This window comes from Microcebus murinus, chromosome 9, assembly GCF_040939455.1.
Source record: "Microcebus murinus isolate Inina chromosome 9, M.murinus_Inina_mat1.0, whole genome shotgun sequence".
In the NCBI taxonomy this organism is placed as follows: Eukaryota; Metazoa; Chordata; class Mammalia; order Primates; family Cheirogaleidae; genus Microcebus; species Microcebus murinus.
Genome location: NC_134112.1, coordinates 8,077,636 through 8,088,898, shown reverse-complemented (window position 1 = coordinate 8,088,898; position 11,263 = coordinate 8,077,636). Strand labels below are relative to the sequence as shown.

Sequence of the window (11,263 nt, the reverse complement as noted above, 5' to 3'; positions counted from 1 at the left end):
GTCATGAAATGTCCCTTCCTGGGGCCTACTGCCCCAGGCCCCAAGTCCAACTAGAAAACTCCAACTTATCCCCTAAGACTGGTTCAAATGCCCCTGCTCTGTGAAGTATGACCTTCCAAGGCCACCGGGCAGCTCATCCCACCTCCCTAGTGGTAATACAAATCTCTAGAACAGGACACACAGGCACGAATGAGGCACAGACCTGATGTCCCCCAGGAGGTGGCCCCAGGTTCCCATTACAGAATAGATCAATAACCCCCAAGTGAGTGGGCTAAGATGCCCATCGCATAATAGATGGATGACCCCAGCAGGTGAGGCAGAGTTACCCATAATGTAACATTGCTGAGAGATGAACGGGAACCCGAGACAGCCACCTGCAGCATGTGGCAGGGGCTTGTCCAGTTGAGGCTTTGTGGTCACTGGGTCTCTGTGACAGTCTCCTAGGATGCCTCTGGCCAGGGACCTAGGGACATGTGCATGCCCTATGAGCCAAGCAACTGCGATGCATGCTAACTGTTTTCTTGGAACTAGGAGTCTGTAAACTCTTATGAAATCAACGCCCTGCCCACCTCTCACCTTGTTGTGATCCTAGTCAAGAACCTGGGCAATGATTTGCTTCAAAGGCTCATCAGGAACTTCCTGTTGGACAAGATTTAACCTGCTGCTGCCCACCCTCCCTTCTGCTCTGAGGCAGAGGCACTAACACCTGGACTATTTCAATCCTCCTTCCCAACATACTTGGGGTGAAAAATGATCTCATTTGTGTCTCATCAGAGTGGAAAGCTAAAGCCTCTGGGGGCTAACCATGCAGAGGAACTTTGTGCCAGGGGCAGTGGCTGCTAATTGAAATCTTTATTATCTGTCCATGATCAAATGAGCCTCAGGTATTGCTCTTTTCTGTTTTGGAGCTGAGGGAACAAGATAGCAGCAGTCCCTGTCCTGTCACCTCTGGAGGGAGACAGCCCAGAGAGGGCAGAAAGCCAGCAAAAAGGAGCAAACTCCCCAAGGACGGACCGTGGCTGGGGGGATGGGAGACGCAGGGGATGAGCCCTGCATGACAGCCTGGAGGGCAGCACTGCTGGGCTGCCCTCAGCATCTGCTGAAATCTAAGTAAACCCACAAGACTCTCAGCATCAGCTAAGTACCCACCTGGGTAGAAAATGGGACGTCCCATTAGGGCTGGTCCATGCCAGGGGTGTCTTCCTGTAGGCAGGGTGTGTGTAGAGGTATTTACAGCAGTATTATCAGTACCCATCATCAACACTGTGAATTGTAATTAATTTTTAAAAATATTTGAATATAAATTTTGAAAGGTCTCTGGGCAGAAATTTTAAAATGTATTCCTGAAGGCAAAACATACATGAATTTACAACTGAATGCACTGATCTATAAACAAACAGGCACACATATGTGCATGAGCACACACGGACACATGTACACATACATATGTGCATGCACATGCAGAGACACATATACACAAATGTGCACATACATACATACACATGTACACAAACATAACGTGTACATGCCCACTCATGCACACACACATACACATGTACACACAGACACACACAACATACGTCAAGGCACACAAATGGCTTACCAAGTTCATAATTTTATTATACTCTGAATAGAGATGATATTTAAAGAGCAGAGAAAATGACTATACAAAGGATTTATAGAACATTCATTTACATACTGGATATATCCTTTACAATATCAGAAAAGTAAAAATATGCACTAAAAGGTAAGGCAGAGAAGACATTACAAGGTCTTTGATGCTGAGGATAAATGCAGCGTGACTTTTAACATGGCTATAGCTTAACACTGGAGGATACAACAATACGCTTACCGAGTGGGTTAGTAGGGCCCTGGCTACACTATGTGTTGGGCACAGCCACCGTGAACTTGCCGCATTTCTCCGGACAGTTGCGCCTGCCCCACGGGCGCCCCAGGGCAAATGCCTGGGGAGGATTCCTTCTCCGTGTCCCGAGCGGGCGCGGCAGTGGGGCTCGCTCACGGTTCCTGAGCCCATGCACAGTCTGTGAGGACGCGGACTCGGCTTGTTCTGTTTGATGCACACGTAACATACAAGGAAGAAAGAAACCTGTCGTACCAGCTCTTCAGAAACCATGGACACTCGCTTCCTTTGGTTCCTCAGACGGAGCCATCTGCTCGGGACAAATTCCCTGATGCCCTTGACCGCTTCCACCTTGAGCGAAAATCACACCTGGTCCGTCAGTTCAGAAAGGAAGTTTTCGTGGCCTCTCGAATGCCCGCCCCGAGGACGGCGGAGGGTTGTGGACGCCCGGCCGTCGCTGTAATTCACTGGCAGGTTGTGCTTCTCGATGCGGCCCCCAGTCTCAGCCTGACTCCCACACAAGCCCGCGCATCCTCCTGCGGGAGGAGGAGAGGCCCGGCCTGTGACCGCTGGGTCAGACTGTCCTGGGATGGGCATGTCTGGGGGAAGCAGAAGCCTCTGCCCCCTCAGCTGGATTCCTGCAGCAGATGAAAAACCGGAATGCGAGAAGCCTCTGCCAAAGACGCGGGGGCCTCCGGGTAACACCGGCACATTCGAACGGCCACGCCACCTCGAGTCGAGTCAGGGAGGGAGGTCGGCAAAGACCAAGGCAAACATTTGGCACAGAAACGAGGCACTTACGTTTGGTGCATCAATAGGAGCTAAACAGTGGAGTGGTCCACTTGCCTTGACACACACACACACACACACACACACACACACACACACGCACACACAAGCACACATACATACACACAGACACAAACGCCACTGTGATTCGGCTGGTCCCAGCTCTGCTCGTTGCTAAGTCTTCTTCTCCCCCTCACTTTAAAACAGAGACTTCACAAAGCACAATTCCAAAGTCCAGCTTGGTGACTGGAGCCTGCGATACCCGGTGGCCTAGGAGCGGAGACCTGACACTTGACAGCAGAGGACCCCAGGTGGCTCAGAGTCGGGACAGGCAGGTGCCCGCAGGGCTCCCGGCTGGGAGGGAAGGAGGCCCAGGCTCCATTCAGCCTGGCCCAGCCCGTCTCCCGCTGTGGGGAGGATCCGGGGTCACTGGATTCTCCAGAACCCCTGACCAGGGACAGATTCAGGCGGGAAACAACGCATCGCAGTGTGCACCTGCGTGTGAAACAACACGCCTGACTCGGTGGCCACGACGAGGCAGAGCAGTGGCACTCCGAAACAGCGTGTCCGCACTCTCCTTCCTCATCCTGCCTTCCGCTCACACACGTCACGTCACACGGGTCCCATGGGAAGCGTGGCAGGGAGAAGCATGACGAGAGCTTGCACAGCCCAGCGGCGCTTGAGGTCGTGCCCTGTCGGGTCTGCAGGTGGCCCAGAACGCGCTGAGCAGGGGCTGTGAGCTCAAGCCCAGGCGTTTCCCGTCCCTCCTGGACGTTCCACCAGCAAGGAAGCCACCACGATCAGGGACGACACGCAGTGCAGGAAGCGCAGGAGAGGCTGCTCGAGGCACAGCCCCCGCGGGTGGCACCGCAGCGGGGGACTCAACAGCCCCGCCCGCAGCCGCCACGCGCCGTCTGTGTGGCACGTTTCTGCAGCCACGGGCCTGCGCCGCGTCCTATACGGGACGAGCCTCCTAAAATCACAGCTGGCAGGCTGCAGCATTCGACACTGGTACAGTATAGCAACGGCAAACTGTTATAAATAATTCGGCATAAGTAAAATATAAATTATATAGAAATGACGTCTTGGATTCCCTCTTCTCGTTTCTCCTCTCGGGGTCCTCAGGAGCTCTCCCGGCCCAGCTGGCCACGCGTGAGCAGAGGCACGAGCGGGCGCCGCGTGTGAGGCTGGGTCTGTGCCGTGGCACGCTCCGCCCACGACGCCAGAGGGCTGCCACGCCCTCGTCACCGCAGCCCACTGCACAGTCCCCTCCCTGGGGACCCCGCCGTGCTCTGGAAGGGCACAAACCTTCCTCAAACACGCACCCCCTTCTCAGCGTCACTAGCATCTGCGTCTCACAGACCGAGGTGAGAGACCACCGGCCTTGGGTGCCGGCTGGACAGGAGCGTGCGGGCAGACGGGGGAGCGGACGGTCACTCAGCTCCTCTGCCCTGAGCGCCGGGCACGCCTCATCCCCTGAAATGCTGGTGTGCCGGGAACGTGGAGGCGTCCGCATGCTCCCTGCTGTTCCCTCGCCTGTCCCTTTCCCGCACGGAGCCTGGGTGGGCGCACCCATGCCCGGCTTCTCCTACCCAAAAAGCATTTGGCTGCAGAGATGTGTCGGATCAGGAAAGGCCAATCCGTGGTGAGGCTGTTTGTTCTTGTTTCTGTAGAGTTGGAAGGTCCTTTCTCCCTCCCAGGCCTGGAATGTTAGGATTCTCAGTTTGGTATGAAGTGGGGCCCTGCCCTCACCCCACTTCTGTCTCCAGGGCCTCAAGAGGCATTGGCAGGTCTGGGCTGAGAGGGGGGCTCTCAGATCCTCTTTGGGGAGCCGATCATGACCTTTGACACGAAGTTGACAATGGCGCTGGCAGGCTGCTCGGGGTCGTGCTCCGCAAACAGGTGGCACACGTTGTCTGTGGCGCTGCCCTGCTTCCGGGCCACAAATCCAAAGACTCTGCAAAAGCCAAGTCCAGGTTAGAGTGGTCATGTCCCACAAAGCACTTAATGTCTGCTTCCCTGGCCACCAGCAGCATGGCCAGGAGGAACTTTAAACGCTAGCTAATAGCCACCTTGGACCAAACACCCTGCTGGCCAGCCTCCTAAGGCCTGCAGGTGAGATGTCTGATTTCTGCTCTGCAGGTGAGGCCCTGGGCCTGGGGGGAGGTGAGTTTCCTGCCCACAGCTCCGGCTCTGGAGGCTCAACTACCTCCACAGACGCTCCCCATGCTGGGCCAGAATCCCTCGGCTCCTGTCCGGGCAGACTCTCGGGCCCGCTCCGACCTACTAGACCAGAGCCTCGCAGGGGAGCAGGGGTGGAGGGACTCCAGAGAGGGTGCTGGACACACCCAATCCCTGCCTGGACTTGGACACTCCTGCCCGCTGGGACCCCAGATACACCAGGGACTCTTCCCAGGCCTTGCAATCCTGGTTGCAGACTATGTGCAGTTTAGGGAGTTGTCTGAAAAGAACAGCACATCTCATTACTTCTCTTAGAAGAATCGAAGCCGTTCTGCTAACAGGCTTTCATTGAGTCCTAAACTTCACACAATAATGACCAAATCCCTATCCAAATCCCTGGCAAGAGTCTTCCTTCTCTTTCTTAGAAAAATAAAGGATTTTGTTGTTAAGTTTAGCAGTTTCCTCACCATGAAAAGGACCAGCCAATGCACAAGCAATCCTGATGGGGCTGCACATTGCAAGAGATGAAAGCCCGGTGTCATCCCCACCAGCCAGAGAGCGCAGTGCGCCCAGAACCTGTCCCCACAGGGGCGGAGGGGAGGCCGCCGAGAGCTCACCAGCTCCCGAGACTAACGAGCAGTGTGAAGCAGGAACCCTGGGGAAGAATCCTGTGATGACCCTGTGGTCACTGGATGCTGCCCACGGCAGCACTGGGCCAGCAATGGCCACAGACAGGTTCTTGGAGAACCAGGGACAGGTGCACTTGTGGGGAGGGACCTTGCCTGGCCTGCTGCAGAGCAAGGGGGTGGCGAGAACCGTCCGCCCGCACGTTGGCCACCTCGGGACACCAGCTTCCTCCTGCACGCAGGGAGTCTTCCCTCAGCCTGCCCGGCCCTGGCGCGGTCTGCTCACTGCGCCAGCCACAGCCGTCGGGAAAGCTAGCACCGTCCGGGCCCTGGCTACCAATGGAGTGAAACACTTTTACTTTTTTCTCTTTTTTAAAAAAAGTAACTGACAGGTCCTAGTCATTTTCTTATAAGGCATCCTTTATGGAAATCTGGAAAACATTTCAACTTTGGACCATGATTGTAAACAAAGAATGTAAAGAAATCCTGGCAACTTACTTTGAAGAAGGGCCATCTTTGATCCACCTTGCAAATTAAAGAGAAGAGAATTATGTTAATTTTTAAAATTAAAGGGTAAAACGAAATATGCCTTACTTAATAAAAATGCAAATGTCTTACTTCCTGTCTTGTGGGTCCAAGGCACAGAAAATCACACTGTTCACGGGGTAATGCCTCCGGAAGAAAAGCCTGTTGGAACGCAGGGGAGAGAGGATGGTTCCTGTTACTGGGGTTTCGGAGTGATGAACAGGGCAGGCTCCCCCACATGTTAAGATTCAGGGAGCAAGAAACTATTTTACCCTTTTACTCCTCACTTGGAGAGGAGAACAAAGCGTGTGCCCATTAGAAGGCCACGGGCAGCACAGAGTTGTGCAGAACGGCCTCGGAACAGGACTGTTCAGCCACGTGGACTGACACTGTCAGCGGGAACTGGGTCATGAGCCCTAACAAACTGGAGAAGCTGGTGGGGCAGGCGACAGGCCCCGCCAGACCCTGTTGGCTGCAACATCCTGGGGAACCACTAACCACCTCGGAACCTTGTTTTTCTAACCTGTGAAAAGGTGATCATGTTAACAGCCCACCGCTTTCACAGGACAGGCACTCGAATCAGATACAGTAGCAGATCTGAGAGCCCTGAGCTAACCCTAAAGGGTTGTGCACATCTTATTCCTGGGGAAGGGCTGCCCATGGTCACCGACACCACCGCCAGGGAGTCCTCCATCTGGACTCACCTGCCCAGCCCCTCCTTCCCCATCTGAGAGTGCTGCCCACCAGGTCCACATGGTCCCCTAAGGACGCCCATCATAACACGCTGTGCTGCCCTGTAAAGCCATGCCTCCAGATGCTGGTGGCTTTGTGTTGGCACAGGGAGAAAGCCCGTTTGGAGAAGGGGAGAGAGGCCAGCAGACGGGCAGGGGCAGAGCCTGGATGTACTTCAGTTCCAGGTGACCCTGCAGCCACCGGCTCCCTCCCGCCCCTAAGCAGCTGCCATTTAAGGCTAGTTGTTAATGAGAATATACCCCTTGTCCAAAATAAGCCAGTCTGAATTCAAACTCTATCTCTTGCAATATGAAAGATCTAGACTGATGTGGACATGACCCATCTCCAAGGCTTATAAGAAATAGGGAAACTAGGGAGTTACAGAAAAAATACACACTTGACAAGGGCACACAAAAAAGATCCTGTGAAAAGTAACAGATCCTCCAAGGGCAGCATGGAAGAGAGAAGAGTCAACATTGTGACAGTCCAGGAAACCTGACCTTGAGTCCACTGTGCAGCTGAGCCACACAGGGCACTTACTGAGTGCTCTTCTCATTCGAGTTACTAAGTCTTGAGGCAGGTATTTTGGTGCAGGTTTGAAATATGAGGAAACAGAGCATCATGGGGTTCAGGAGCTTGCCTGGGGCCACCCCACTGGTCAGCGCTGGGGGTGGGGCACTGAACTCAGATCTGACCAGCAAAGCCCACGTCCCGCCCTGTGTTCCTTTACTTAGCGGGTGTAGGTTTACAAGCAAAATCTGCCGAAACTTGCTTCATCCTAAAGGAAATGTAGATTCTGCCTTCAACCTCCCAGGCAGTTGGAGCAGATGAAGAAAACATCCCCACCGAGGGACATGCTTTGGAGCAGGTACCACAGGGGGGCGGGGCACACAGGTGGGCACACTGTCGTCCTAGTGGGCAGAAGACCAGGCTGGTCTGGGCCGTGCCCCGCTGCCCGTCTGCCCTCAAAGGCTCCTGCCATTGCACCGTTCCCGTGGCTGGTAATGACTTCCCTCCTGGTAACCACCCAGGCTGCTTCCCTAACAAGTGCCTAACAACTGCCCCGGGGATGCCTTTGATCCTGGAGGGCGGGGCGGAGGGGCACGCCTGGCTCCCTTCTGTGCTCAAGCTGGGGGTTCAGCTATCGCCCGCAGTGGGAACATCCGCTCCAGCGTCACAGTCACCGAGTCACCGACAGCTCTGATGAAAGCCATTCAAAAGCGGCCAAAGGAAATAATCTGTATTAAGGTCATACTCTCACCTGAAATGAGAGGGCTCCCAGTTAAAAAATAATATGCTGAATAAAACAAAGATCAGTGAATTCTGATCAGTCTCAGCGCGTTTTTAAAGAAATGACTTCTCTAAATGCTTAAAAGCATTTGCAAATTATGTGTGTGTGTGTATAATATTCAAAGCACTAAATGTCTTTTTGTTTAAATTTTACTGATTTCTAAGAAAAAAAGCCTTCAGGATAAATGCTAATAGTTTCTATGTGGTTCCTAGGACCTACTGAATGGGCAGGAAACAGCCCAGAGCCTACTCAGACGCTGGGTGCCTAACGGCTTGGAGGCGAGGATTTACCCAATGGCACCCACATTAGAGAAGGGCAAGGAGGCACACGCCCAGCTGTCACCAAGGGTGCTGCCCCTGCTGCAGGATCCCTGCCGCAGGATCCCTGCCGCCCTCCGGCACTCACTTCCTCTGATTGTCCGTCAGGGTGATCCCCTGGGCTGACACCTTGAAGTGCACGACCGTGGACACCGGGGGTGGCTCCTGGACCAGGGTGATGCTCAGGGCCTTCTGCACTGCCTGGTGGCCAGTGAGGGACTCCATCTCCACGGAGTTCAGGTACCACACGTTGCAGGCTGCGAGACACCAAGCGGGCTGCGTGTTAGCCACAACTGTACCAGGTGCATTAAAAGGCAAAAGACTTTGTCCCTAATTCTGAAAACGTGGAGAGTAAGTGCCCCAAGGATGAGCTTGCTCCCACGTGAAGGTGAGAATAGTCAAGTTAGCAAAGCAGACCCCACCCAACGTGGCTGTGCCTTCCCACCAGCCAGGACAAGTACCCTATCGCTCCTGCTCTGGTATTTAACCCCCACGTCCTGGCGAGGCCTGAGGCACCTTGGCTGGCCTCAGTGCGGGTCTAAATGACAGTCACGTCAGCACAAAAGCCCAGCTATCTTTATAGGTAAGGAGGCCCAAAGGTCCCGAGAAACTTCTGCGAGAAAAGCACGTGTTCTGGCGTCTCAAGCAGCTGCCTGCACGGGCTCTGAGACCCGCGGGCACCGGGAGGATGCTGGGGAGTGGCCCGCAGCGCTGGAGCGAGGGCTGGAGAGAGGGGACGCCCGCCTCACCCCTATCCCAGCTCCCCATCTCCTGAGGAGGGGCTTGGGTCTTCCCCCAGGCCACCTCCTTCTGAGGGAAGAAAAACGGCCAGGCTTTATGGAAAGCCTGCTCTCCCTTTTAGCTGGCATCCCTGCAGACGAGCGGAAGCCCACGTGCGGTCTTGGGGCATGGGTGAGTCGGGCCTTCCTGCCTGAGGATTGCACGCGGCCCCTGACGCACCCAGGCCCTCGCCGGCCGGAGACCAAGAAGGCTCCCTCCCGAGGGACAGGACGGCTCCCGTGCGCCCTCTGCCCTACCCAAGTCTCTGTGTGAGCGTGTGGGTGTCTTAATTCCATGTTTAAAGGCCTCTGGAGTTTCACAAAACAGGAAATAGTGCTTCCACACCAACACATCCGTGCACTCAAATGAACGGCCTGCTGTCTGCTGTCCTGTTTCCCTTGGCAGTGTTTTCTCTCAGGTGAGAATGCTCCCAGGAGCAGCTCTACTTGCTCTTTGCTGTTGACTGCAGCTTTTCAGAATGAACAGAGGCCATGCCTACTGGCAGATGTGTTGACAGGCTTGCTGGTGGATGTTCTCATAAGTATGCTGACAGGTGTGTTCACAGGTGGGCTGGCAGGTGTGTTAACAGGTGTGCTAGTAGCTGGGCTGGCAGGTGTGCTAGTAGCTGGGCTGGCAGGTGTTAACAGCTGTGCTAGTAGCTGGGCTGGCAGGTGTTAACAGGTGTGCTAGTGGGTGGGCTGACAGGTGTGTTAACAGGTCTGCTAGTAGCTGGGCTGGCAGGTGTGTTAACAGGTCTGCTAGTAGCTGGGCTGGCAGGTGTGTTAACAGGTCTGCTAGTAGCTGGGCTGGCAGGTGTGTTAACAGGTGTGCTGACACACAGCCCCACAGATAGGCTAGGATGTCCCTGGGTGTCAGAGTGCAAGGCCACTTACAACCAGCTTGGCCATCTCTTCTTTCCACAGAAAAGGCCATAATTCATAGCTAGTGTTTAAATTTTGAGATGTTTAGAGGATGAAAGCCAGCCATTTTGGATGAAAGCTTGACAATATTTATCAGACAGATCAGAAACACCTAGAAATAACCTAAAGGTACTACTTCTGAGAAGATTCAGAAAGAAAAAATTCCATGATTACATGGGATAACTAACCTACAGGGGAAGATATTTGTGTCACACGTTCATTACAGTGGGAAAAAATTGGAAACAGATTATGTCCAAAAATAAGCAAGGGTTAAATTAGTCCCCTCAATGGAATACCAAGGAACCAGCAAGCAGTAATCATGAAAATCACATAGCAACATGGAAAAATGTTGTTAGCAGTCAGCTGAGAAGGCAGGATAAAAACGATCTCTGTTATGATCATAACTAGAAAATAAAAAGCATCTGTGCCTATGAAGAGGAGCTAAAAAGAAGGCTGGAAAATTTTAAACAGATTTTAAGAGGGTGAATATTCTGTCTTTGATTTCATTAGTCATGCTGTCATGCTTATCATGCCATCACAAAGAAGGGAAAAGGGACTTTCGATCTAACTACTGGGAAAATTCCACAAACGTGGCACAACCTGGATGGGTTCACGTGGAACCATGGCCCAGACCTGTGCTGTCCTGTAGGTGCCACAGTGGATTTCTGATAGGCAGTGGTCCTGCTGACTGGCATCTGGTAGGAGTCTAGTGTTTGGGGAATATCTCTCCCCAAATGCAGGAGCTATGTTGTTATTGCTCAAAACACAGAAGGAAAAGCTGCCATCTGCATTTGGTGGCAGTTCTATGGAAAACAACTCAGTCTTTCAACACCAAGTGCCCCAGAGCCCAACTCTCTCCTGCAGAACACAGGAGGAGCCTGTGCCTGCGGGGTCAACACTGTGGTTGTCCAGGTCCAAGACTGTCCAACTGCACTTAGCAAGTGTGTTTGGCAACGGGTGAAGATTCAGAGCTCTGGGGCCCAGCGAAGCATTAACAAGGAGGGTCCTCTTCAGACTCATGCAAATTCCTAGGCGACTCTGGGAAAGGGACTTCACAACACAGAACAAAAGTCTTAGGTCTACATGTTCTAGCCTAGGAGTATCACTTGTGGAAACTGGTCCTAAGGCAACAATCTAGAATTCAGGGGGAAAAAATAATAACGCAGAAAGACTATCCTCTAAGCATTGTTTGTAGTGCTGAAACATTAGAAACACAATGAACGAACATAAACAGTTGAATC

General features: G+C 53.3%; 1 protein-coding gene across 4 annotated transcripts in view; it reads right to left on the bottom strand.

Annotated features, from left to right (window-relative positions):
- Positions 1 to 1,595: 1,595 nt before the first annotated feature.
- Positions 1,596 to 11,263, bottom strand: part of TNS3 (tensin 3) — a 268,396-nt gene continuing 258,728 nt past the window's right edge. For all 4 annotated transcript variants that reach the window (XM_020289931.2, XM_020289928.2, XM_020289930.2 and 1 more), the window contains 4 exons: positions 8,411 to 8,579; positions 6,076 to 6,144; positions 5,956 to 5,982; positions 1,596 to 4,607 (listed from right to left, as the gene is read on the bottom strand). In XM_020289931.2, the coding sequence (XP_020145520.2) occupies positions 4,463 to 4,607; positions 5,956 to 5,982; positions 6,076 to 6,144; positions 8,411 to 8,579 (410 nt within the window). In that variant the 3' untranslated portion in view covers positions 1,596 to 4,462. The remainder of the gene's footprint in view (positions 4,608 to 5,955; positions 5,983 to 6,075; positions 6,145 to 8,410; positions 8,580 to 11,263) is intronic.